At 42.8% G+C, this 27,643-nt stretch overlaps 1 protein-coding gene across 5 annotated transcripts in view; it reads right to left on the bottom strand.

The window, feature by feature from the left end:
- Positions 1–26,120, bottom strand: part of Ttc27 (tetratricopeptide repeat domain 27) — a 123,657-nt gene extending 97,537 nt beyond the window's left edge. For 4 of the 5 annotated variants that reach the window (XR_013113312.1, XR_013113313.1, XM_034514648.2 and 1 more), the window contains exons 1-7: positions 25,839–26,103; positions 25,070–25,247; positions 22,082–22,211; positions 19,004–19,144; positions 13,699–13,801; positions 4,061–4,225; positions 755–888 (exon numbers count right to left, since the gene is read on the bottom strand). Coding sequence is in view for 3 of the 5 variants with exons in the window: in XM_034514648.2 (XP_034370539.1) it covers positions 755–888; positions 4,061–4,225; positions 13,699–13,801; positions 19,004–19,144; positions 22,082–22,211; positions 25,070–25,247; positions 25,839–25,938 (951 nt within the window). In the remaining 2 variants the exon portion in view is untranslated. Of the gene's footprint in view, positions 1–754; positions 889–4,060; positions 4,226–13,698; positions 13,802–19,003; positions 19,145–22,081; positions 22,212–25,069; positions 25,248–25,838 lie in introns of all 5 variants that reach the window. The other variant, XM_034514647.2, reaches the window with a different exon arrangement.
- Between the last annotated feature and the right edge of the window lie 1,523 nt (positions 26,121–27,643).

Below are 27,643 nucleotides of genomic sequence, written 5' to 3'. Positions count from 1 at the left end.
TTTCATCAGGAGCCCTAGGATAACAAGTAGTGCTAACAGACTACTGATCACTGTGTGTAGAGATTAGCAACTACCCCTTCCTGCTCCTGAATGTTTACTTCCTGAGACTGTTCATCTACAGACTTCCTATGCAGACTAGCTAAGCCCTCTCCAACTCCGTGCTGTGCCTAATAGACTCGCTACAGTTCCAAGGTACAGAGGGAGCAGACTCCCACCAATTCCAGCTTTATTGCATGTGTGTCTGTGTGTCTGTCCCTTCTCTACTCCCTCAGCACCCCCCATCAGGGTTCTATGACCAAGCCAGTTGGGTTATGGCATACTAACACTTAGGAGGCTAAAGGAGAGGCCGGAACTAAAGGCCACCCTTGGCTGCATAGCCAGTACCTGCTTCAAAAGGAGAGAAACAAAATAAGGTAAACGGGTATGGCATCAGGAGTCTCTTAGTCTGTCTGCCTTTTATATGTCAAGGGGCAACACAGCAACACTATAACTTGTGCCTACTACACTGTAAGGAAGCTGTGCTATCTGACTGTGGGTGCAGCTGGCACTCACTGTGGTAAAATGCATCCCTACAAACTGTAAGCCAGACTAAATCCTTCCTTCCTCGAAAAAATTATAAAAGAAAAAAAAAATACTACTTATCCCCGTTTTAGGTAAAGATGAGCAACGTCACAAAAGTTCATCCAGCCTCTTCTCATCACTCAGGGTTGTGACACTCACCTCCTGAAATAGTGACAGGAACTAAACCACTCACCTTGGCTAAACACTCCTGGGGCGTGGGTGCTGGGCTGAACTCACGACTGGAAGGGACATCCTCTTCTCTCTTGACATCTACAATCAGCTGTGCCACATAATTTTCCTGGAATCGTGTCCTTTTTCCCAAAGCACCTGAAAATTAAAATAAAATCTTACCTGTGGATTTGTCAGGCAGATTTATAGTACAATCAGGATGACTTAATATTTTCAGAGTGCTAAAGTATTTTCTCCATACACATATGAAAGACCTGAGGCCTAGTGATGTTAAAATTACTTCAGATAATCCGAAGCCAATGAACTACAGGGCTAAGGCTCACACCCAGGATTTCTGACATGAGATTCTCAGTCCCCATTTTTGTTTATTTTTACTTCTGCTGAAAAGAGTAACTTAAGTACTGTGGGTAGAATTCACACATACACACGTATTTACCATACACATATAATGTTGTGTGTGTGTACACATACACACATATGAAAAGACAGGCTGACACCTGTCACCACTCACTCAGGATCACAGGATGCTCTGCATTAAAGCCAGCACTTAGCTGGGGCCTCAGCTGCTAAATCCCAGGCAAGTACCCCATCTGGCTTCTCATGATACCAACATTTCTTCTTTATGTCTCTGAAATAATATACTGCAGAAGAGTTATTTTCAGATCACTTTGAAGAGAAGCAAAAGTTTCAACATCCACTCTCTGGAAAATATGGGATTACTAAGAGCAGCCTACAAAATCTGCTTCCTATACTGAGGACTCTGGCTCTGAGTAACTATCGACCCTGTAAACCAGTCATGCTCAGGACAGCCACTGAAGTGGCTTAAGAGCTTAGTTCTTTATAGTAAGTCTATAGCTGAGTGAAAAACAACAATCTGCTTCTCTTTTTTTATTTGTGAGTATACTTGCATTTTCAAGTTCTTCACCTCGACTTTGGAAAAAAATTAAAAAAATATAATAGCTATTAAACATACCACTGATTAAAACTTAATATATAAGGCACCGTGTCATTAATACTTAAATAATCCCCCAAAATCTCCTATAACAAAAAAATTTTTTAAAAAAATCTCTGAAATGAACCTCATAAATTTATTACATATAACTATACTTCCAAATACAGACAAAACTCCAAATTATTTATGGCATTGTTCCAAAAACTATAAACTAGATATTAAATAACTTTTTCCACACAAACACTGTAATAAAAGATGGCTGAGGTCCCATAAAGTCATATAAGACTCATACAGCTAAAGGACTTTCCTGAGTAATACTGACTCAATAAGAAGGACCAAACACTGGGGTTGAAAACAGACCTACGAGATGATCTAGGTCTAGCATGGGACAATAGTCTCAGAGATGCTCAGCCTGAACCTGTGAGCTGGTGATGTTAGTCATTCAACTATACTACAATAGATTAGGATAGAACAGCACGCCATACAAAGCAGGGTTTCTTCTTTGGCACAGAAGAAACAACAGAGGACTTAAGAAAAATTCTATATAACTCATTCATTCTTTCAACATACACATACAGTACACGTGCTGTATAGCTTCAGAAGGTGACCTACTAGGGAGAGGAGGAGAGATAAAGAAAATGACAGACACATGGACATATGGACAGAATAGCTGGAATCAGATGGTATGGTCCCTAGGATGCAGAAACCACAGCACCCTGGAAGCTCAGCATCTTTATTATATACAGTTGAATAGGGAAGCAGGGTGATTACTGACAGATAAGCAAGGAAGGGCTATTATATACAGATAGACAAGGAGGCAGGGTTGTTAGAGGCAGCTGAACACGGAGGCAGCCTTGTGGGTAGGTGCAGGTTATGTAGGGACACGGTCTGCAAGCTGTAAACATCTAAGTGGAGAAAGCTCAGTGAACATTTTCTGCACACTATCAACAGTTGCACTAGAACCTGAGGAAGGCTCTGCCATTGTTCTGAGCCTCATCTGAGGAAGGCTTTGCCTGCCATCCCTGCCCCCAATGAGACTAAAGCACTGGTCTCTGACATGGCCACATCCTTGTCAAACAAACACATCCACTGGAACTTCACTTGTTCCTTGCAATATTGAGCACTGCTATATGTCAGTTGGTTCTTCCCCACCCACCCCACCCGCCTCCTGGCTGACCTGGAACTTACTCTGTAAGTTCCTTGAGAACTTGACTATTGGCTAGCCTTGAACTCAGAGATCTACCTGCCTCTGCCTCCCAAGTGCTGAAATTAAAGGTACGTTATTCATTTATTTACTTTTATTTTATATACAACAGTGTTTTGACAACACAAATGTCTGAATGAGGGTGTCAAATCCCCTGAAACAAGAGTCACAGACAGTTGTGAGCTGCCATGTGGGTGCTGGGAATTGAACCCCGGTCCTCTGAAGAGTAGTCATGCTCTTAACAACTGAGCTATCTCTCCAGCCCTCAGCTGGTATTCTCAAGCGCTGAAGATACACCTAAGAAACGATCCTAAGAAATACAATATGGGCCGGGCAGTGGTGGCGCACACGCCTTTAATCCCAGCACTTCAGAGGCAGAGGCAGGAGGATTTCTGAGTTTGAGACCAGCCTGGTCTACAGAGTAAGTTCCAGGACAGCCAGGGCTACACAGAGAAACCCTGTCTCGAGAAAAAAAAAAAGAAAAGAAATACAATATGGAATGCAACAAAGAACAGAAACAACAGGAAGCACTTACAAGACTGGGCAATACACAGAGGCAGGCCACACAGGGGTAAGGCTAAACTGGGAAGTCAACAGAGGTTTTTGAAGGATTATACCAGAACCAAATGATCCAAGGTCCATTTATGTACTCCTGCCTTCTGTGACTACAAAACATTTTAGAACAAGAAATGGACTCTATGAAAAAAGACAACATAATCCCAAATTTGTTCTAAAAATTTTTAGATAAAATCTTTAAAATGTATTGTGAAATAAAAAACGGGTAGGCTCTAGAAAATTAAATACGTGACCAAATATGGTAGGGCATCCCAAATTCTAACACTAAAGAGACTAATTCTAGACTATCACAAGTTAAATACCAGCCTGAGATATATATATATAAAAAAAAAAATCTAGAGGATGGAAGATTATAAACATAGCCCAACAAGTTTTCTCTGTATCTTATGGTCAGTCTAGCTCTACACTTAAAAAACTCAAAAGGGCCGGAGAGATAGCTCAGCCGATAAAGGCTCACAACCAAAAGGACAAAAAAAAGTACAAAAAAATCAAATGCAAAAATACAATACAAACTGCCAACATACTTACTACCTTTACTGTAAAATAAAATTGAGTATCTGTGAAAAGTAAAAACTTACCTGTCAGGTTAATCTGTAACTTGCTGATGTCTTTAGCAGTACTGAACCAGTCTTTTGCTTCTTTATATTCATAATAATATAAAAACATATGTGCACATTCCAGATGAAACTGAATAGCCAAAAGTCGACCTGAATCACCTTCAAATAAATTCTCTTGTTTCATCACTGTGAGACAAAAGATGAAACATTAAATATTAAGATGCCTGCAATGTAGAGTCCCAAAGAGTAAAGTATACATCGCAGGATTTTAATTATTTTGAAGAATTTTAAATACAGAAGGTACCCACACAATCAATCTTAGGAAATGCTATTTACAGCACTGATCCTTCCTAGGTACCTGTCCTAACCATCCTAGAGAAACATGGCCAGAAGTATGGGAACATAGGATGCTGATTCAAAGTACCAAATTAATCTGTAAACTAAACACCATGGAAAATCTCAAGAAGGGAGATTAGCTGAGTTCACTACACAGAAAATATAGATTTTCTCCCTTGAGAATGGAAACATTCATGTTTGTGTATGAATAAATATCAAATATAGAATAAATAGTGGCTTAGCAGTCCATTCTAATTTATTTCTCTAACTAGAGGTAAAATATGGAACCAGTGAGATGGTTCACTGGGCACAGGGGCTTACCACCAACCCTGAAGACCTAAGTTCAATCTCTACAGCCCACATGGGAGAAGCAGAGAAGTAATTCCTAAAAGTTGTTCTCTAACATACACACTAATATGACACAATTTTTTTAAATTTTAAAATAAGTAAAACAAGAGAATAATAACCTAGCAATAAACATCTGAGGTAACATGACTATCAAAATTAACTGTATAGAGTAAAGAACACAATACTATATACTATATAATACCCGGGTTCAGGGTTTCTCAGGTAACAGGATGCCCATACAATTGGTTCCCTGTAACAATTCTCTACTGCAACATTTCTGACAAGCTGTTTGTAAACTATTTTCAGTGATGGCTTTATCAGCATTTCACAAAGCAGTCTATAAGAATAAATGTCAAATGGGAGATGAACTTCGATGTCCTAACACTGGTGATGATTTTCCAACATCCAAGCTGAAAGAGAAGTTCTAGTCACTAAACAGCTATTTGCTTAGCACTGGGCACTTCCAGCGAGTGCCTAAGTTTTCACACTCCTGCCTCTGAGGAGGGTGTTATCTCCACTTAAATCATTACTGACCAGGGTGGAGAACACAGCTACATGGTAGGGCACCCGCCTAGCAGTGAGGCCCAAAGATCACTTCCCTGCACCACAAAGAAAGACTAGACACAGTTCAGACAGCTCCGTGACTGACCACCTCAGCTGTTAGGTAGCAAAGCCAGCAATGGCATCCAAACGTCTCCTAAGCTTGTAGGAGAAAAGAGGGGTGGGCATAGGTGGGAGAAGGACAGAGTGCAGAGGCATGACAGAAGCCCAGGCTACTTCATCATCTGGAGATGTGCCTGTCAGTCTTAACAGCTCCAGAACAAGACCCACCTTCGTCCTGCTGTGAGCTGAGCTTAGAGTGGCTCTGAAAGACGGAAGGTGTTTTCTCAGTGCCAACCCTCTGAGAGGTTCTCTGCAGTGAGATAAAGAGGGTGATCCGCAGGCTCTGCCTTGTCTCAGGAGACACATGGGCATGCAACAGGAAGTTCTACTTTGAAAGCACCTCAGGACATTTCATCCATATTTATCCATAGCAAACCAACCCCTGCAAAGGCTGGACCTCATCATCTTGATTGCTCTTAACAAAAGGTCTCTTTTCTTTCTTTTGTCTCCTTCATTCTACCCATCATTCCTGAGTGTCTAGCCATTGTTGCCAGATATATAACCATCTATGACCCTAGCAAATTAGAGACACATATTACCATATACCTGAAATGAAATTGAAGCTTCAAGAAATTGAGGAAGTAAAAAGTTAGAAAATATGTACAAGAAATTACATGGATCAGGGAGGACTGGAGCTCAGATCCCTAGAGATCACATAAAATACTAAGCTGGTGAGGGGAGTGGAGCAAGCCCAGACAGGTCCTGAGGGAATGTGTTGTTGGCCTGGATATAGCTATGTCCAGTGGAAGCCTCAGGCCCATAGGACTATTGGCAAAGCTGTTACCCACATGGGCCAGGCTTAAGAGAGGCAGCAAAGCTCTCAGTAGGAGTTAAAGCATCCATGGTGCTCCTCATGAGGAGCTGGGGGTAGGGTGGAACAGGACGGAGCAGAAACAGAGGCTGCAATTGGGCTGTCTGGCGAGGGTGCCTGGCTTCCCAGCCTGCTGTTGAGAACAACCCCTGGGGTGCTCCCAAGGGGAATGCTCGCTCACTGCCCCTCCTGTGGGCCCTATGGTGTGATGCTATGTCTGTATATTCTATACAAAGGTACTTGTCCTTTCCCTTTATAAACTACATTTGACATAGATTAAAACAGTATAAACAAACAAACAAAAAAAAGGAGTTAGAGCATCAGTGTGAGCAAAGTAGCAGTGTAGCAGTGTGTTCAAAGGTTGACTACTTCCTTCTCACTGGTGTTTACAGCCTCAGACTGCTCACCTACGGAGACCTCCAGAGACTAGTTTACTCCTCCCTCGGTTCTATACCTAATACAGGCTGAGCTTCTGTGTTATTGAGTTAGAAAACTCCCGCCAGATCAGCACTTTTACAGTACCGTGTATCAGTTGTTTCATTGCTGCCTAGCCTGCTACCCCTAGTCAGAGTCCCAGGATCCACCTGTAATGTCAGGATGTGGGAAGTAGAGCTGGGATTCCAGGAACAAGCTAACTAACTAAATGACAAATTAATAAGATCTGAGCACACATCAGAGACCCAAAGGAAAACACCCAAGTCTCCATGTGTGAGCACAGGCAAACATGCAGACATATACACACCGAACTCACATACACATGGAAAAAATATAAGTCAGAATAGCAAAACAAGGAACTCATCAAAAGTGAAGAATTTTCTTAAATTTCAAAATTAAATGGGCAGAACAAAAACCTGGAAGGTAGATCCAAAGGAACTGATGTAAAATAAAAAGAAGCAACAAAAAGAACTAAGGTCCAGTGAGGATGCACATGGGGTACAAAACATGTCTGAAGAGCAAGGAAAAATAGACAGTTCACCAAAGTATGTGAAGAGAGAACAGCTAAGAGTTTTCCAGAAGTGGAAAAAAATCATTAAAATTCAGAATCAGAAAGCCCAATAAATGCCTAGCAATACAAAGAACCTCAGAGTGTGACTGTAGCCACACGGAGAGCCACAGACACACAGGAGATGGGAAGTTGGCCCAGCTGACTCCCCCAGCCCAGCAGCTCAGACTGAAGTCGGCAGGACAGTTGCAGGATGGCACTGCCCCAACCCTGTTCAACCACAGTCCCAAAAGAGAGCTGAAAAAGATTTCCAAGCAAAGGAACAGGGAAGCTCACCACCAAGATACTTTTGTTCAATGGAGTAACTACTAAACTTTTCAGTTTTTCACACACACACACACACACACACACACACACACACACACACACACACACAGAGAGAGAGAGAGAGAGAGAGAGAGAGAGAGAGACAGAGAGACAGAGAGACAGAGAGACATACATAGACAGAGAGAGACATAGACAGAGAGAGACAGAGACTGACTAACTGCAGGAACAGAAGAGAAAACACTGTCCCCCAGGGCAAAAAGAAAAGGGTGGAGGACCACAATCCCCAACTACAGTCCCAAACTTCCAGAAAGAACACACCTGTCAGGCCTGCAAAGTGGGAAGGGGGCCTCTTTAAGCAACAGCTTTCAATGAGGGCTCAGGCATGGAACTATTTTTAGAACTTCTGAATCAAAGCAAAAGTTGCCAGGTCCTAAAACCACTCAAAGGGAAAACTGTGTAATGTTAGCTAAGCTACTGACAATGTATTGAACTTCCAGTGAAGAGCAGAGAGAGAACTGATTATTCCCAAAGGTAGGCACCTTCCCACAAGAAAGCCAGTCTCACATGATAAAGCATGAGAAACACAAAGAGACGTCTGCAGATGTGCTCTACACTGAGATGCAGATTTAGAAACAGTACACAGGAAAGAACACTTGAGATATATATATCCAAACCAGCTGAGGTGGCTCTGGATAAAGGCACTTGAAAGAGGCTTTGAAGCTGGGAAGCCCAGGCCATCATTCTGTTGTCCCCTGGGGGACTGTGTTTTCTCTTCTGCTCCTGCAGAGTGTGTGTGCACATGTATCTCAGTCAACTTGACTCTGTCACGTAAGTTAGCTAGAAAGGATGATCTCTACAGGGCCTTTCCAAATCAAAGATTTCAGACAAGGATGGTGCAGGAATGGAAAAGGACAAAGACATAGAACCCTTGGGGCAGAACTAACAGGATTCAAGAACCAGCTAGTCAACAGCTGAGTCAACTGTAAAAAAGGATTTCAGCTCTGGTAGACTCTGGCACAGTATGCTGATCCAATAGACATACACTTATTATTAGTACTATGTAAGTTCTCTATTAAAATTCATACTCATGACCTTCTAGACAAAATGTCAACCCATACATTTAAAATATGAGCTAAATGCAAAATTTCTTTCCAAGAAATTTTTTAATGCTATGTTAAATAGTATATTTAATAACACTCATTCCAAAATATCAAAGAGAAATTTTATCACTGAATACATCAGTATTTGGCTGTGAGAACACTCTAACTGCAGGATCACACAGCTGCAGGGAGAAGACACTACAGAACTCACTCACAAAATATTTTCATGTTTCTTCTTAGATAGTGTCTTCATGAGTTCAAATGGCAATATTCCACCTCACGCACTCCATGCAATTAATTCTCAGTATCTGATCCAACAGTCAACCGCAGAACTGTGGTTGCATCTAGTCCAGCATCCCAAAGAATGCCTCATGCTGTGCTGAGGAACATGTGTTTCATGGTTCTGGCCTATTCCTATCATAAATGTGATATGCCCAGCAAAGCGACGCTGATGCATGCCGTGACAGGCTCTATCTATCCACTGAAGTAGCATTCCTGGACACAAGTAAGAAGATCTCGGCTGTTCACAAAACCCTTTGGTATGTCTCACAAGCTGAAGAATTCCTGACAATTTCTGATGATCCTTCAAGAGCAGTATTTCAAATATAATATCCTCCAGAACAAAATATTTTTAAATAAAATTATTTATGAAATATCACAGACCAGCCGGGCAGTGGTGGCGCACGCTTTTAATCCCAGCACTTGGGAGGCAGAGGCAGGCGGATTTCTGAGTTTGAGGCCAGCCTGGTCTACAGAGTGAGTTCTAGGACAGCCAGAGCTACACAGAGAAACCCTGTCTCAAAAAAAAAGAAAAAAAAAAAAAAAAAGTCACAGACCACTTCAGATATAGCTAAAATGTCCAATTATGTAAAGCCACCAATTTGTGACGAGATAAAGTGAAAATGCTGATTAGCCTGGAAGAACAACATAAAAATTCTTGGTTGCAGGGCAAAGCAAATGATGTGCCCCAACCCACCACAGAAATGTAGGCCACTGGGAATATGAGATATCTACAGACAAGATTCCCAATCATCTCAGTTAACCATTTCTGCTTTTGAACTGAATTTTAACTTCTAGAATGTAACTTCTAGGAAAAAAAAATTCCCTCAAGAGCACCCAATATGGTTCCAACCTTTTAAAGGAACATACAGGTTTTTTTTTCCTTAACAATGAAGGCTACTCCTTACAAAGATTAGTCAGTAAGATATATTATAGATGAAGCAATAAATACAGGTGTACTAATATGAGACAACATGGAAGAGGAATATAACTTTATCAGAATTATACCAAATTAGGTTTGCTTAAAAAACAAAAAGAACTCCTAGTAACAACACCTGGCCTTCCTTTTCAATAACCAATTTCCACAAAAGCATAGAGAAGTGTAAGGAATTGTGTAACAGCCTTTGGAACATAATGTAACTGTCATTATGTAAAATTCAATAGTGGACTCGGTGCTCATAGCACTCTCTTCCAAATGCTTTCCTGGTCCTCCAGGAAAGTCACCTTTGCGCCCCATCACCATCAGTGACATTCAACTCATCCCTCTCTGGCTTTCGAAACCTTGTCCTGCCTCGTGAACTACAAGGCTATTCCCCTGCATAGTTCTTTTACAAAGTAGCCTCACTTCATTTCAAAAACATATAACGGCATAAACCAGGAAAGACCAAATGTACATAGTTCTCACTTGCTAAAAACAGAAGACAACACACTGCCTCCTAAACAGGTACAGTGTCCTCATTTCTCCAAGCTCCACCTCTTCCTCCATTCTGAAGAGAACGTCACACCTAAGCAACACTAGTGAGGAGACTGAGGGCCACACATACAGCATTAGTGTGGGATCTGCTTTCCCGTAACTTCTATAGTGATTCCACTGACTCAGACGGACCTTTATGGAGACAGTAGGCAGTTATTCCCAGACCAACACCATGACTTCTCCCTCTTATCTGCTAGCTCAACTAGGTGTCTGCTGCTGTTGGTCCATGTCACTCAGAGGCACTACTTACTACTCTTCTCCAGGTACCCTCGAAGTAGAAACATAAAAGCCAAGTACTGAAAAAAAAAGAAAACTTGTTCAAGTTTGTTGCTTTAAAAAAATAGATAGATAGATAGATAGATAGATAGATAGTCAGGGTTAAGAGCACTGGCTGCTCTTCCAAAGGGCCCATGTTCAATTTCCCAGTTCCCCCATCTAATTTAGTTTCTAGGGGATACAACACCCTCTTCTGGCCTGTAAGGACACCTACACATGTGGGTCACATACATACACAAATACAAACATGTAGGCAAAACTCCCACACATAAAAAGTAAAACAAAATAAATTTTAAAAGTAAATTGGATACATTCGAGATGTACTACTACTGGACAGAAAAGCAAAAACCTCGTTTTGGTTTTTTTTTTTTTTTGGTTTGTTATTTTAAGGCAAGATCTCACTATGCTGTCCCAGTTCAAATAGAAATGTTGGGCTCAAGAGATTAGCCTGCTTCAATCCACGAATGGCTGGTCCAGCAGGTCTACATCACCATATTAACCCACTATCTCATCAGCAACAGGTTTCAGAACAGAATAAGTGTTGACACATATGCATCACTTAACCCCTTGTGGTTTTAGTCTCAACTGTCCCACATGTTGTCACACCTAAAATCCTCAAAAACCAAAGACTTGGTACAAACATACACATAACCCAATTTTTATATTGACTGAATTCATTTCTTTGCTTTCCTTTTAAATTATGTATAAATGTCCATTTTATCTAAATTAGCAAATGCTTATATATTTCTGTCCAAAATAAAACAAAAATTGAGATTAATAAAAGTTAGCTTTATCCAATCACCTGGGTGAGTGAAATTACCACATATACTACAATCCTTCCCACTCTGTGCTAGCCTACTTATTAATATATAGATAAGCCCTTGAAGGTAACGAACTTCAAAAACAAAGCCCGATGCCTGCAGTTGACTCATGCCATCACTGTATGCCGCCTCATGTACAGACGATCACTGCACCTTCACCCGAGCTATGGGAACCACCATTCCCTAGGCTCCCTACTAAACGCACCTACACACAGTCACACCACACTATACTCTGGACATAAAAGAATATGGGCCTTGGAGCCAGGCATGGGCAATATCAAACCCCAGCTTTGTAAATCAGAAATTCATTAGGAACCTCAAGTATACTTGTATTTAAATACTCCTTTACACCAAGAGATTTGGTTTGGTAATTTTTTTATGATTTTGTTTTTCATTTTAATTACACATATATGTGTGTGATTCTATGCACATCAAAGAAGATGTCTGTAGAGATCAGAAGAGAATATCAGCTCTCCTGTGAGCTGCCACCATGTACTGGAAACTGAGCTCAGACCCTGCAGAGGCTCACTGAGCATCATGCCAGCCCTATTTGGCAATTTTTGTAAGAAAAGCCATTCTACAAGCAAAGGGGGCCTGGAAGCAAGTGCCGAGGTGCCCGATGGCCTCCTCTCCTTCAGGGCTTTCCTAGCGAATGTGAAGGATGGGCAGCAAGAGCAGCAGGGAGCCCTGGGAAGCACAGCTGCTTTGTGACTCTGGGAAATCTCTCTCACTCCTGTTTCAGGTCACTTTCTGTTTAATGTTATAAACTATTAAAACAATAAGGCAGCCGGGCAGTGGTGACTCACGCCTTTAATCCCATCACCTGGGAGGCAGAGGCAGGCGGATTTCTGTGAGTTTGAGGCTAGCCTGGTCTACAGAGTGAGTTCCAGGACAGCCAGGGCGCCAGGGAAACCCTGTCTCGAAAAACCAAAAAAAAAAAAAAAAAAAAACCAATAAGGCAAATGCAAAAGTGCCTTCCGCTGCCATCCTCAGGAAAACATATTCTATCAAATGTCTTTAAAATTAAGCTTTCTTTCTGGTTCTTCAAAGAAAAAGAATAATTTCCTATTCTAGGTATAATTAATCTTAGTTTGCTCTAGCTCTAGTTAAGCCTTTTAAAAATGATAATAATAAATGAAGTTTATATTTGTTTCCAATAAAATTTCTTACACTAAAAAAACAGAAGAAAATACTAAAATACCTTTATGTAATTTGTGATGAAAATAACAGTAGCCTACTGGGCATGATAGCTCACAGGCTGTTTAATTCCAATATTTTAATTCCATTACTCAGAAGGCAGAGGTCAGCAGATCTCTGAGTTTGAGACCAGTCTGGTCTATACAGTGAGACCCTTTCTACAGAAAGACAACAGACAGACAGATAGACAGACAGATGATAATGATCTACATAGAATACTTCTAAGCAGGTAATAAAAACAAAACTGATCATCCTTTTTGTTTTTTAAAGACAGGGTCATAGCCAGGGGGATGGTGGCACACACCTTTGATCCCAGCACTCAGGAAGTAGGGGCAGAAGGATCTCTGTGAGTTCCAGGTCAGCCAGGGTCTAACTATATAAACACACTAGGCAGAACAAACCTCTTAAACTCTCTCCAAGAGCTCTCCTGGCCTCTGGTATCAAGTGCTGGAATTAAAAGTGTGTACCGCCATGCCTGGCACTGTGTTCTTTAAAACTCAAAAGGCCAAAAAAAGTCAGCAAGAGATGCTTCTGGGAGACAAAGCACCCGCCTACATGTGAGAGGCCATGGCCTTGGTCTTCAGTACCACAGAAAACAAGAAGGGATTCAGTACTCAGCACCCAGTAATTCATGACAGAACCCATCCAAAAGAAAAAGAAACAAGTTCAAACAGAAGGCTGTAATTATTAGTCAAAGGATACATTCAAATGAAACCTCTCAGATAAGAAGTTAAAATGGAATACATGCATATCAAACAAAAATCTTCTAAAAGGACAGGGTAGCCAACACCTATAATGCCAACTGAAGCAGGAGGATTATGAGTTTGAGGACACCTTAGAAAAATACAGTGTATTCCAGGTCAGCCAGGTCTAGCAGACACAGCAAAACCTGTGTCAAACACAAGCGAGCAGGCCTGCAAGATGGCTCAGCAGGTAAAGGTACTCACTGTGGGAGCCTGAATTTGGCTCCCAGCTTCCACAAAAAGTAAAATCATAGTGTCTACTCCAACACTAACTTCCATAACATGTCACATGCACACATATACAATGAGAATAAGAGATTTTTTAAAAATATGCTACATACCTTGATTAATACAGTTTTTAGCAAGAGTAAAAAGCTGAGGTGATCGCTCCTCAAGCAACTGTTGGTGAATATTCACATATCTCAAAGTCCACCACGGCAAGCTCTAGAAAAAGCACCATGTAAGCTGAAATTAAGGAACACTTAGGGAAAAACCTTTATGCTAACTGAGACTAATTCTTAGAATATTTTTATACTCAAGAAACTTATTCCTTGTTCAGCTTAATCATCCATGCATGTTCTCATCAAAGTCTGCAGCCATGTCCTCTTAGCCACATGCTTTCTGAAGCTGCTTCAGACTTACCGTCTCCCTTAAAATGACTAACAGGCATCCTACTCTCCATGGCACTACACCCCCTCACAACCCAAGCACCAACAACTTAACTGAGGTACACACTGAGCACACAGCTGCTTTTTCTTCATTCACTCCAATTTGCTTGACCAATACCTCTTCATTAAGAAAAGACAAGGGCCAGGGAGATGGCTCTGCAGGTGAGAGCAGTTGCTGCATGGACATGAGGACCCTGGAGGCCAAATCACCATCACCCACATAAAAGTCACAGGTCACTGTAATTCAGAACTGGGCATCAAAGAGAGGAGGGTCTCAGGAGCTCAGTGGCCAGCAAGCCTAGCAGAATCGAATCAGCTTCATATTCTCTCTCTCTCTCTCTCTCTCTCTCTCTCTCTCTCTCTCTCTCTCTCTCTCACACACACACACACACACACACACACACACACACACGACAGAGAATCAGAGAGACAAAGAGAAGAGGAAGAGAGGAAGAAGGGGAGGAGGGAAGAAGAGGAAGAGGAGGAGGGGAGGAGGGAAGAAGAGGAAGAGGAGGAGGGGAGGAGGGAAGAAGAGGAAGAGGAGGAGGAGGGAGGAAAAGGGAGGAAAAAGAGGAGGAAGAAGAGAAGGAGAGGGAGGAGGAGGGAGGAAGGAGGGGGAAGAGGAGGAAGGAAGGAAGAGGAGGAAGGAAGGAGGAGGAGGAAGGAGGAGGAAGGAGGAGGAAGGAGGAAGATGAGGAGGAGGAAGATGAGGAGGAAGATGAGGAGGTGGAGGAAGATGAGGAGGAGGAAGAGGAAGAGGAGGAGAAAGATGATGAGGAGGAAGATGAGGAAGAGGAGGAAGAAGAGGAAGATGAGGAGGAAGAGGAAGAAGAAGAACAAGAAGAAGAAGAAGACGACGACGACGACGACGACGACGACGACGACGACGGAACAAGAAGCCGTAACAGTATAACTGATTCACATCTGCACCCTTAATACTGGGGGAGGCGGGGGATAAATGGATGCCTGGATCCCACTGGCCAACCTAGTCAAATCAATAAGCCAGATTCAGTGAAAGACTGTGTCTCAAAAGTTAAATGGAAAATCCAGGCACACTCAAGGAGGTAGGTGGGGGTCTCCGAATTTAAGGCCAGCCTGCTCTACACGATGAATTCCAAGACATTTAGGGCTACATAGACAGACCCTGTCTCAAAAGCAAAAAAAAAAAAAAAAAATTAAATGAAAAGCAATGAAGGAAGACACCAAACACTGCCCTCTACACAAACACACACTTACAATGCACTGTGCATATCCCCATAGTAACACACACAGTCTGTGTTCTACTGCCCCACCCTCACCTTCCTCTAGAAAAGGTCGTAACAAAGGTTAATAGTCTAGGTATTCTTCTGTATGTATTCATGTCTATACTATATAGGTACAATAATAATATCCTAAAGGGGTTATTAAAATATGAAGTATGAGTATATACTGGGCCATCTAAATTAGTCAGTCATGGATCCCACCTCAAAAAAAAAAAAAGTTATTCTGAACTATATTAGATGAATTCGTAAGAAACTAATTTTCCCATTTTAGTAGCAAGACTGATTAAGGAGTGTGTTTCTCATAAACCTAGTATAACAGATCTGAACTCCTGGGAGACTGAAACAGAAGGATCAAAACTCAAGGCCAGCCTGGGCTACACAGTGAGTTCAGGGCCTGCTGGACAGCTTAGTGAGAGCCCTTGCCTAGCATGTTACAGGCCCTAGGTCCACTTGTCAGTACCACAGAAAGGGGAAAGGATCACCTTCCAATCAGCTCCACACAGCTGATGAAGCCACAAATGACTTTCTGACTTTACAGAGAAATCCTTTTTCATTACTAATGCTGCCTCTCAGTCCACGGAAGAGTTATCTAAGAGGAAGGAAGTTTCCAATCATTTTACCTGAGCTTCCTGAGGTCTTCCCTCACTTCTCTTTCCAGTCACTGAGTCAGCATACTTTCACTCCCTCCCCTTATCTGCCTGCCATCAGGATGAAGAAAAGCCAGGCTTGGCTGAGTAACTCTTTCCCCTCCTAGACAAGGGGCTTCAGATGCCTCCAGTCAAAAGGTTGCACTGTTATGAAAACACATGGCCTAAGGCACTACACTCTTTAAAATCAGTTTTGTTATTTTTAACTCTGTAGGGAGGAGTGTAGAACCAATTGAGAGCTTTCCCTTCAGCTCTACTGGGAAGGGAAACAGCTTAGAACAGAAAACCTGAGGCGTTGACAAAAACAGAAACTGCCATCTTACCATGGAAGGTGTCTCTTCACCTCCCCTCCTGATAAGGCACTTACTTCAATCAGCAAAGGCTGCCCAAGAGTCAAGAACCTTCTCCACAGCAGGGTCAGTAGAACAGTTACATCGGAATGCATTGTTTGAGGTTGCCTCCATTTCTTTTCAGGTCTGGGACTGATCTACATGGTAGGCATGTGCTCTACTGCTGAGCTATACCCATCTCCAGTCCACTTTACAGTAAGGAAACTGCTAGAGAAATGGCCTGGCCTCTGTTCACACAGCTGAGGAGAGACAGCTAGAGAACTGTGGCCTAGATTTCAACGCTAAGGCTTACCCAGTAGGCACATGTTACTAATTCTAGTCCATAGACTGACAGGGCAGGGGTGGGGGAATACAGATGCTCAAATAGCAGAGTAAACACTGGGATACATTTCTTTAAGGAGTTGTGTAGCTTTTCTTTATGTTTTTCTTTTTGCTACTCTGTTTGTGGGTTCTCCCTGGATTTTTCTCCTGTCTCCTAATAATATCTTCTTCCCTGGTTCAGCTCAGCTTCTCCTGTCTCCAATGTCACCAACTGTCTTCTCTACCCATACTCCGACCCTACTCTTGCATCTCCTGGAACCTCCTCTTCTGACCCTCATCCTACTCCTCTGTCTCAGCCTTTGCTGGCTTTTTTATATCCTCTCCTGTTCCCAGACACTGAAGGTCTAGAGTCAAGCAGTTCTAATGGCTAAACATCCCCAAAGAGTCAGTTGACTAGCCACTAGGGATCCTTTAAAGGGACAGACACACAAAATAAATCACATTACAGTTAATTCACTCAAAAATTAATTTAAAATGGGGCTGCTGTCTAACCCATTGGGCAGAGCTCACCGAACAGGTGCAAGACCCGGGGCTTGCTCATCATTATTGAAATAACAACATCCAAGGCTGAAATTAGCTTACATAAGTATGTGATGCTGCTTTACCACTTAGGAGACAAACAGTATTATGGCATCATTGAGAGAATCACACAGGAGCTGAAGGGATTGTGTATCGCTTAAGAATGTTTGCTCCTCTCACAGAGCGCTCAACCTTGGTTCCCATCCCCATTATCAAGTGGCTCACAACTTCATGTAAGTCCCAATTCCAAAGGGACTCAAGACCTCTGGCCTCCTGCAGCATGTGTGCTCATCTGCACACCCCACACAGAGACAGACATATACATAATTAAAAATAAAATAAATTTATAAAGAAGAGGGGCTACTGTAAATCTTCATCATCCCACTACAGGGGGTGGGGTTTGGAGAGATAGCTCCAAAATTATGTGAACTAGCTGCTCTTCCAGAGGACCTGGGTTTGGCTCCCAGCACCCACATGGTGTCTAAGAACCTTCTCGCCTCTGCAGGTACCAGGCATGCATGTGAGGCACACTAACACAGAGCATGTGAAACCCTGAGTGAGTGTGTATTATTTGACATAGACACAGCCATGTCAGGAACTCTAGTGTCTTAGAGCTATAGAAAATGGCAAGGCCATCTCCAAGTGAGGCTCAGAGAAATGGCAAAGCCTTCCCTGGTCCATGTGGGGTTGCTGATACTGTGTACAAAAACTGTCTACGGTGGCTCTCTCCTGCACTGCCATCCGTGAGCCTGAAGACTGCTCCTCCTCCAGAGAATACTCCCCTATAGAGACTAGGCCTACTGATATCAGCTAAACCTGGCTCCTGGTTCACCTGTGTTCAATAACCCTGATTCTTTGCTCAGCTGCACATAAAAAATACACTGAGCTTCTAAAGTGCTGCAGCTTCTCTCTCAGAGAGACTAGCCCAACTTTTCTGCTTTTACATGTGTACTCCAATCTCAGGGATCCAACACACTAGTCATGCACATGGTGCAGACATACACAGACAAAATACCCATAGACATGAAACATGTTGGTTTTCAGTTTTTGGAGACAGAGTTTCTCTATAGAGTCTTAGCTGTCAACTCACTCTGTAGACCAGGCTGGCCTCAAACCCAGAGATCCACCTGCCTCTGTCTCCTGAGTGCTGACGGGGTATACTGCCATGCCCAGCCACAAAGCTTTATTGGAACACATATTGGATCTCTACTGACAGACTGTGGCTGCTCTCAAACTACCCATTGTCGAGCTAAACACTCACCATGCAGACTACACACTCCACAGCTGACAGCCTCTACCTAGACCTGAGACCTCTACACTTCCAAGGTCTCATGCCGAGTACCTATCAACTTCCTGTATGATTGTCTGTCCTCGCTGTTGTGTAAGAGACCTGAGGAAAGCACACAACAGATAGTCCACAAATACTTTACTACATTCAATACAAACAAAGAACCAGGAGCCTGGAATTCAGAATCCTTCCATTCTCACTGACACTGAGTGTCATTAGCGCAAATTTGTAACAGACCACCAATGGTGCTTCTGAAGCTTTAAACTTAAGCTTCAACAAATGAATGATCTCTCTCTCTCTCTGTCTCTGTCTCTGTCTCTCTCTCTCTCTCTCTCTCACACACTCTCACACACACACACACACACACACACACTACATAAACACATTCTCACCCTCTCTCCCATTAAAGAAAGATCTCATTCTCATACAAGATTAATTCTCACAAGAAAATATTTTTCCTTATTTGCATGAAGACTTTTAAAATAAAGATACAGAAAACAAAGTATGCTGAGACACAGGCAGCATGAGCCTGACGGTCACAGGCACAGAGGGACCTGTGTGGAGTGCCCACAGAGCGTTCCCCTGCCTCACCTGGAGAGCTGTTAGTTTATGTCTGATATTCACTAGGATAACGCGTGCTATTAGCAGCAATATGGGCTTTGAAGTGAGGCTGTAGACTGATTCACCATCTAGAATGAGGAGACCCGTAACAACAGCATCCAGTCCTTTGACCTAAAAAAGATGTGTAAGGTTTATACAACTTAAGAAAATGTTCAGTTACATGTCATAATAAATACAGATATTTCAATTAATTCAGGTTTAAAATGAGAACATTCATTAATGACATAGGAATAGACACCGTACACAGTCACAGCCTTGCAAATGTCACCACCCTGCCCTGTCAGACAGCCATACAAATGAGAAACAGAAATTCAGCCAAAATGTTAAAAAAAAAAAAAATTGACTGAGTAGATGGGTCACATCAATAATTCTAAATACTGCCAGGCAGTGGTGGTGCACGCCTTTAATCCCAGCACTTCGGAGGCAGAGGCAGGCGGATTTCTGAGTTCGAGGCCAGCCTGGTCTACAGAGTGAGTTCCAGGACAGCCAGGGCTACACAGAGAAACCCTGCCTCGAAAAACTGAAAAAAAAAAAAAAAAAAAATCTAAATACTCCAGAGGCTAAGAAAAGAAGACTGCGTGAGTCCAGAAGTTTAAATTGGTGCATGTCACAATACAGTGCAAGAATGGAGTCCTGTGAGGGGCCCCTCCCAAGGGGGGGGGGGCACATAGGAGTGAATTTACTTCAGATTATTCATTACAACTGGCCATTATTGTTTACATACCTCCACGGAAAAATATAGTTTTGCCACATGAGGCCTGCCAGCCATGTGCAGTTGGCCCGTGTCTATCATTACTTGTGCATTGGTGTTTTGCCTGCATGTATCTATATGAGGGTGTAAAACCCCTGAAGCTGGAGTTACAGGCAGCTGTGAGCTGCCATGTAGATGCTGGGAACTTAACCCAAGTCCTCTGGAAGACCAGCCAGTACTCTTAACTGCTGAGCCATCTCTCCAGCCCCTGTGAGACTCTTCTTAACCCTCAGAGTATAAGCTGTCTAATGCTCTGAATAAAGCTGGCTACTGAGTTAGAGACCACCTCATTTACTGGCTCAACTCTCCCAGGTCCCACAGCCTCCAAGGAATAAGAAGGTGTGTGTATGCCATTAGGTCCAGGGCCTCGTCTATACTTGTCAAGAAAAAGTCATGGTTAGATCTCAAGGTCAAAGGTTGATTTGATGGCAATTTAAACAGCATAGTAAAACCCTGTATCAAAAAAGGAAGGAAGGAAGGAAGGAAGGAAGGAAGGAAGGAAGGAAGGAAGGAAGGAAGGAAGGAAGGGGAAGGAAAGGGAAGGAAGGGAAGGAAGGGGAAGGAAAGGGAAGGAAGGGAAGGAAGGGAAGGAAGGGAAGGAAGGGAAGGAAGGGAAGGAAGGGAAGGAAGGAAGGAAGGAAGAAAGGAAGGAAAAAAGGAAAGAAGGAAAAAGGGAAGGAAGGAACTTGAGAAAATGCTAGCAATGAATAAGCATTATCACTTCACATTTCTACAGAACTCCACTTCAGTAAGAAGTAAACCTACGACAGGTAATGCCAGGTGCGCTGGCACATTCACTTAATCCCAGCACTGGAGAGGCAGATGCAGGTGGAGCCCTGTGAGTGTGGTGCCAGCCAGGTCTACAGAGTGAGTTCCAGGACTGCCAAGGCTACATAGTGAGAGCCTGTCTCAAACCAAGAAGTAACCCTACATGAATGAACAGCATAATATATATACTTATATTTCACTTAGGATTCACTCCATGCCCAAGGTTATTATGTAGCACATCCCCACTCCCTAATTTCCATCAATGAAAATTAGCAACCAGGTCTTTCACATCAACCAGTGAGCAGACTAAAGACTACAGTGAACAAAAGGCCCCTCAAAGAGGAATGTTTGGGGCTGAGGAGAGGGCTCAGTTGGCAAATGCTTTCTACACAATATAAAGACCTGAGTTCAGACCCCCAGCACCCATCTAAAACAAAAAACAAAACACCCCAGCCCAGGGGAAAACAGCTGTACTCCCAGTGCTGAGGACCCTGAGACAGGAGGACCTCCATAACTTTCTGCTCAGTCATTTAAGTTAAAACAATGAGCTCCAGACAAAGACTGACTCAAAAACAGGTGGAATGGGCTACACAGATGGCTCAGCAGTTAAAAGCACTTGCTGTTCCTGCAGAGGACCTGGGTTTGGCTCACCAGGTCCACCCAGATCGCAGCCATCTGTCACCGTAGTTTCAAGGAATTCAGCAACCTCTCTTGACCTCCTCAGATAGCAGGCATATGGTACACATACATACATGCAGGCAAAACACTGCTACACATAAAATAAAAACAAACAAAGTCTTAAAAAGTGAGGAAACAGATCCATAAAAGTCAAAGCACACATGATGGTGTATGCAAGTAGTCCAGCTCTCTAGGAGCCTGGGGCAGAGAGGTGGTGTAAGCCAGGAGTTCAGGATTAACACCAGACACAGTGACATAGCAAAATGGATGGGGAAAAAAACTAAAGAACAGCTCAAGAAATAACTGACTCGAGATATGGATAGAGACCTAGGGAAAGGACCTAGCCATCAGAGGCTCTGCTCTATGACAGTGATTGTGTCTACTCTCTCACTGAGGTGCCGAGTGCAAGGGAGACATATCCTCTGTGTGTGTGTGTGTGTGTGTGCAAATGTGCATGCTATGATGTGTGCATGTATATACGTGTGAGTTGACGTGTGTGTGTGGAGGTCGGGAGCTTGATGAACAAGCATTTGTAGTTGTTTGGCCAAACCACAAAGTCACCTTTTTCCTACCTACTGGTAACTCCAGGGGGTTTTTGTTGTTTTTTGGTTTTTGTTTTGTCTTGTTTTATTTTCAAGACAAGGTTACTCTGTGTAGCCCTGGCCATCCTGTAACTCACTCTGTAGACCAGGCTGGTCTTGACTCAGAGTTTCACCTGCCTCTGCATCCCAATGCTGGGATTAAAGAGGTGGGCCGCCACTGCCTAGGTGTTAACTCCAACTTACAAACACTTGTTTGAAAAGAATCATAATTAAGGGGAAAATTATATATAACATTTCCAAGAAGCATACCTCACTGAACTGCTCAAGCAGAACAGACGGCAAGAAATCCTGAGGGTGCAGGTCCACAAGAGGTCCGGTCCAGTTACTCTGGACAAACAGCTGCAAGCTGCTCACACCAAGTAGGAATACCAGCTGCTGTCTACAAAAAAAAAAAAGAGTAGCAACGGTCTTAGTTAAGGTTTCTATTGCTGTGATGAAAAAAATGCAAGTTGGGTAGGAAAGGGTTTATAACTTCAGCTTACACGCATCAGGTCACACTCCGTCAGTGAAAAAGTGAAGACACAAAGCTGAAGGTAGAGGCTAAAGCAGAGAGCATGGAAGAATGCTGCATGCTTGCTTGTCCTCCGAGGCTTTCCTCAGCCTTCCTAATACTATTCAGAACTATCCACCCATGGGCGGCACTGCCACAGTGAGCCCTCCCATAACAATCATTAATCAAGAAAATGCCCTATAACCTTGCTTATAGCAATCTTACCAAGGTGTTTCCTCAATTGAGATTTCCTGTTCCCAGATACATCAAGTGTATTGAGGTGACAGAAAATAAACAACTACTGACCATCATCACCAGAGGCCTACATGCATACTAATGAATTTCAGTTTAACTGAGAAAAAAAAAAATCAAGTAATAGCTGAGACTATCCTAATGTTTTACAATTTATATATCTTCAATATCCAATAAATCCATTAGCCACATGTGGCTTTTAAATTGAATTTAATCTAGGGCTGTAGAGATAGCTCGGCAGTTAAAAGCACTGGCTGCCCTCCCCAAGGACCCAGGTTTTATTTCCAGCACCCATCTGGCTGCTAACAACTGTCGGGAACTCCGTTTCCAAATCACTGCCTGCTTCTGACCTACACATGAACTGCAAAGGCAAAATACTCATACATATAAAATAAAAATAAATCAATCTTTTTTTTTTTTTTTTTTTTTTTTTTTTTTTTTTTTTGGTTTTTCAAGACAGGGTTTCTCTGTGTAGTCCTGGCTGTCCTGGAACTCACTCTGTAGACCAGGCTAGTCTTGAACTCAGAAATCCACCTGCCTCTGCCTCCCAAGTGCTGGGATTAAAGGTGTGCGCCACCACCACCCGGCAAAATAAATCAATTTTAAGTTAACATAAATGTAAATCTAATTTAACTTAAACGTTCGGTGTGGTCTCTAGTCACAGTTTCCATATTTCAAATGCTCAATAGCCAAGTATGAATAATGGCTACTAAGCTGACCACAAAGGACAAGAATATCCCCAGCATCCAAATGCTGTCTTGGAGAGTGCACCCTAAACCAGGGCAAACAAAGTGCCTCTTTTCAAACCACAACTCTGGTCCACCACCTACGAATAATGCACTTGTGTGCGTGCATGTGGTACAGAGGGAAGGAAGAGGAGGATGCGAATGGTCACCACAAAGCTAACTTTACAACAGTACAAACACATTAGCCAGCAAACAGCAATCAAGAAGAAAGCCAGAACTGATGCTGAAGCCTGCAATCCCCACTGGAGGCTGAGGCAAGAAGATCACAAGTTCAAAGCCACCGTGGACAACTAAGTAAGACCCTGCCCCAAAATAAAAAGTATAAAAAAGCATCAGGGATACAGCCCAGGGGAGCATGTGTGTCTAGTGAGTGAGAAGCAGGAGGCACAATTCCAATGACAAAAGACAAAAGAGACAGAATAAAAACTAAGCTGGGCATGGTGGTGTATACCTATCATTCCCAAATTTGGGAAGCTACGACAAAAAGATAACGCACTGGAAGCCAGCCTACAGTTTATTGCAAGTGCCAGGCCAAATGAGTAATACAGCAAAGACACAGTCGCGAACAACAACAAAATCAAGACGGACACTAGCAAATATTAGAAAAAAATGAGACAAAGTTGTATTAGCTTAAAAATAAACAGTAACATCCATCAGTGAACTACTTATGTCTTTACTTATTTTTACAACCCAACAACCTCATAAGGTACTTGGTTTATTCCTCAAAGGACTATATGAAACTAGTCTGTAAACATTAGGGTAGAATGAAACTATGCATCCTAGGTGGTTAAGAATTTTGGACAGCTGAGAAGAGGACGCACTAACAAACTTACAACAATAAAACAGAAGCCTCTAGAAGGCTTAGATTTGACTCAAGTGCAGACATCCTAATGGAAGAACAGTAAACTGGGGGATCCATAATAAATACATGACGTTCTCTGATCTCTCCGGAGATAACAACCCGAAACACAGTAAACATAGATGCAAGCATCTCTCAGGAACCTAGAAACAGCAAGACTCAAAGTACGTCTACACATTTAAGAAAATGAACTGCCCCCTTTAAAGTACATGCCTTTCATCCCAGCCCGTGGAAGACAGAGGATATACATCTCTGGGAGTTTGAGGCCAGCCTGGTCTACAGAGTGAGTTCTAGGTCAAGGCTACATAGTGAGACCCTGTCTCAAAACAACAACAACAACAAAAAGCAAACAAACAAACAAAAAGACAACAAGCAACATAAAAGGAAACAAGCTGATGGCCAACACTTAAGAGACCTAAGCAATGGGACATTTAGCAGTGATCACCAAGGACATGCTATTCTACTCATTTTGATCCTATACCACTCTCCTTTTCCATTCTAGAAGATCTTCTGGACCAGAGACCTTACAGAGACTGCTTGACACATCATGAGTCCAGGTATTTCAACAACTACAAAATACCAGGGCCTTACAGCGTCAAGATGCTATAAAAGCCAGTATCAACTTATTTATGTATTTATTTATTTGCTGTAGATGAGTGTTTTGCTTAGGTGTATACATATATACTACACATGTACCTAATGTGCATGGGTGTCAGAAGAGGGTGTTGGATCTCCTAGAACCGGAGTTGTACGGTTGTGAGCCACCAAGTGGATGCTGGGGATTGAACCTGGGTCCTGTGAAATAGCAGTAAGTGCTCTTAACCACTAAGCCAACTATCCAGCCCCCCACCTAGTGTGTTTCTCTGCGGAAATTTCAAATAAAATTCTACCTTTCAATTTCTTCCAAATCCGTAAAGCAATCCAGGAAATTCACTATCTGCTTCTCCAGGTAGCTGTCAATGTTTTCTTCAGCCGTCACTGTTGAACTTAAAATATTTTGTGTCGCTGAATGTAGGAACATGGCCTCATAACTCCCATCTAAGAGCAATTCTAAGAAAACTCCAACATCTGTAATAGTAAAAATGAGTTCAGTAAGGCAAGAGAATTTCTTCAGTGTAAATGATAATCCATTACATAAATATCTTAATATGCAAAAAGATATAAACAGAATACTGGCTGCAAAGTCTCATTCTACCAACAAACATCTCTCCCAGAATTTCACGATACCTACAATTACTATGAGCAGCAAATAATAACAATGATGATGATAATGATGATGACAGGCATATCACCATTCTTCTGGAAATCCACAGATTCCAATTGACACAGGAAAGTTTTCCTTCCTACCTTAAAAATAGTCTCCCCCAGGAAGCCAATCCGAACACATCGGTTCTCTCATGATTCCCTCATATTTCCCCAGTCATACGCTGGTCGCAACATTTTTACAACAGTGATTTTTTTTTTCCTGCTGAACTGTCTTTTACTTGTCAGTTCTAAATTTAAAAATTAGTTGAAGTCTGTCTTTCGGAAACTTTTGCCAGACTACCAGATCTTAGACCATCAAGCGAAACTTCCTCCCTCTTGACACCTCCGATGTATCCAGGGCTGGCATCCTTTGTCCTCACAAAGCCTAACTCCCCGAAGGTGCAGCTCTCTCACCTGAACCACAGATGCCCTCCTGCTTCCATAACAGCCGCTCCGCCTCCGTGGAGAAGCCCCTCAGAAGTGCCAGCTCCGGCGTCCACATCACTCCCGGCATCGCTGCACACGATACAGGGTCCCACGAGAGAGGAGAAAAGCGAAAGGAGGAGGGTCCAAAGTCGCCAGCGTCTATTCACGACAGGTAGCGTAAAGACACTCACAAGCCTAGAGTCCCATGTGAGAATACTCGTACATGGAGGCAGCCATGACAGCAACGCAAAGCATCCTGGGAAAACACCCCCCCCCCCCCGCTAGAGCAGCTTCCTTCTAGACGGCCAATCGGAGAGTCGGCTGTGAGCATGCGCAGATCATGGTTCTCCGCTGCAGCGTCGGGGTAGAAGAAATAATGAGTTGACTGGGTAGGTAGGCTGTGATCTCAGTGACCAAGGGCTGGTTTGGGGAGATAGTTGAAAGCAAATCCGCGTGAGAACATGGGACTACCTGAGGCAAAACTAAGTCCTTGGAGGTTAATACACGGAGCCTTTTCTCCTAACAGACGGGGCGCCGGCTGTAGAAGACACTTCCAGTGGAGCCCTTGAGCCCCAGGCTAGAATTTCCTTCCTTGGCATAGGCTATTCTTTGGATGATTCAAAGTGCTAGAAAACCAAGCTGGAAGTGTAATCTTAGCACTGAGTAAGATGACGCAGGATGGTTGCAACTTCAAGGCCAGACTAACCTTCATCTTTAGATCCAAGCTAGCCTCCTCTAAAGTGTGCGGGGGCGCCTGGAGAAATGGCTCAACAGAGAACAGAGTTCAATTCCTAGCACCCACAAGGTGGTTCATAATCACCTGTAACTCCAGAAGATCGGTTACCCTCCTCTAGCCTTGCAGGCACGAGACCCGAAAATGGTACACAAACATACCTGCAAGCAAAAATACACATAAAATAAAAAAGGCGGTGATGTTGCATGTCTTTAATCCCAGCACTCTGGAGCAAAGGCAGGCAGGCAGATCCCTGAGTTCAAGGCCAGCTTGGTATATAGAGCTAGTTCCAGGACAGCCAAGGCTACGTAGAGAGACCTTGTCTCGAAAAACCAAATAAGAATAATTTCTTAAAAGGGAGAGAAAGGTCTGGTTTTGATACTGTCGTCACGTAAACCTGGTAAGAGCCTGGAAATTTCAATTCGGTCGATAGAACCCAGAACACTTTGATGAAGTGGGAAAAAAAAAAAAACTGCAAGGAAATATAACCTCCCACACATGTGGCAGCTGTTTGCCTTTTTTTTTTTTTTTTTTTTTTTTTTTTTTTTTTAGAAAATGAGTGTTTCTTTCTCACTCTGCTTCACTGTGGAAAAACAACAGCAACCAGTGCAGCCCAAGGTATGGTTAAGAGAGCACTGAGTGCCATCCTCCACCTGACATACAACACTCCTCTGTACTCCCAGGCATTTCTAGTGAGAAGAAACATTAAGTCTTTTGACTAAGATCCAGGAATAGATATGGGTGAGTTACAATATTATATGAGACAACATTGTTACCCTGAAATAAGGAATTTATATAGTCAGTAATTTTTTGGTAGGGTCTCACCAAGTAACTTCTGCTGGCCTGGAATGTGCTATGTAGACCAGGCTGGCCTCAAACTTACAGAGCTCTGCCTGTTGGGTATGCTGGAGTGCTGAAGCTTCATGACTTTTTTTTGGTTGGTTGGTTTGGTTTTTTCAAGCTAGGGTTTCTCTGTAGAGCCCTGGCTGAAATGGAACTCACTCTGTAGTCCAGGCTAGCCTCAAATTCATAGATATCTGCTTACCTCTGCCTCCTCCTG

The sequence above is a fragment of the Arvicanthis niloticus genome, chromosome 11 (assembly GCF_011762505.2).
Source record: "Arvicanthis niloticus isolate mArvNil1 chromosome 11, mArvNil1.pat.X, whole genome shotgun sequence".
NCBI lineage: Eukaryota > Metazoa > Chordata > Mammalia > Rodentia > Muridae > Arvicanthis > Arvicanthis niloticus.
The sequence above is the reverse complement of the archived record's forward strand: the minus strand, read 5'-3'. Positions and strand labels throughout refer to the sequence as shown.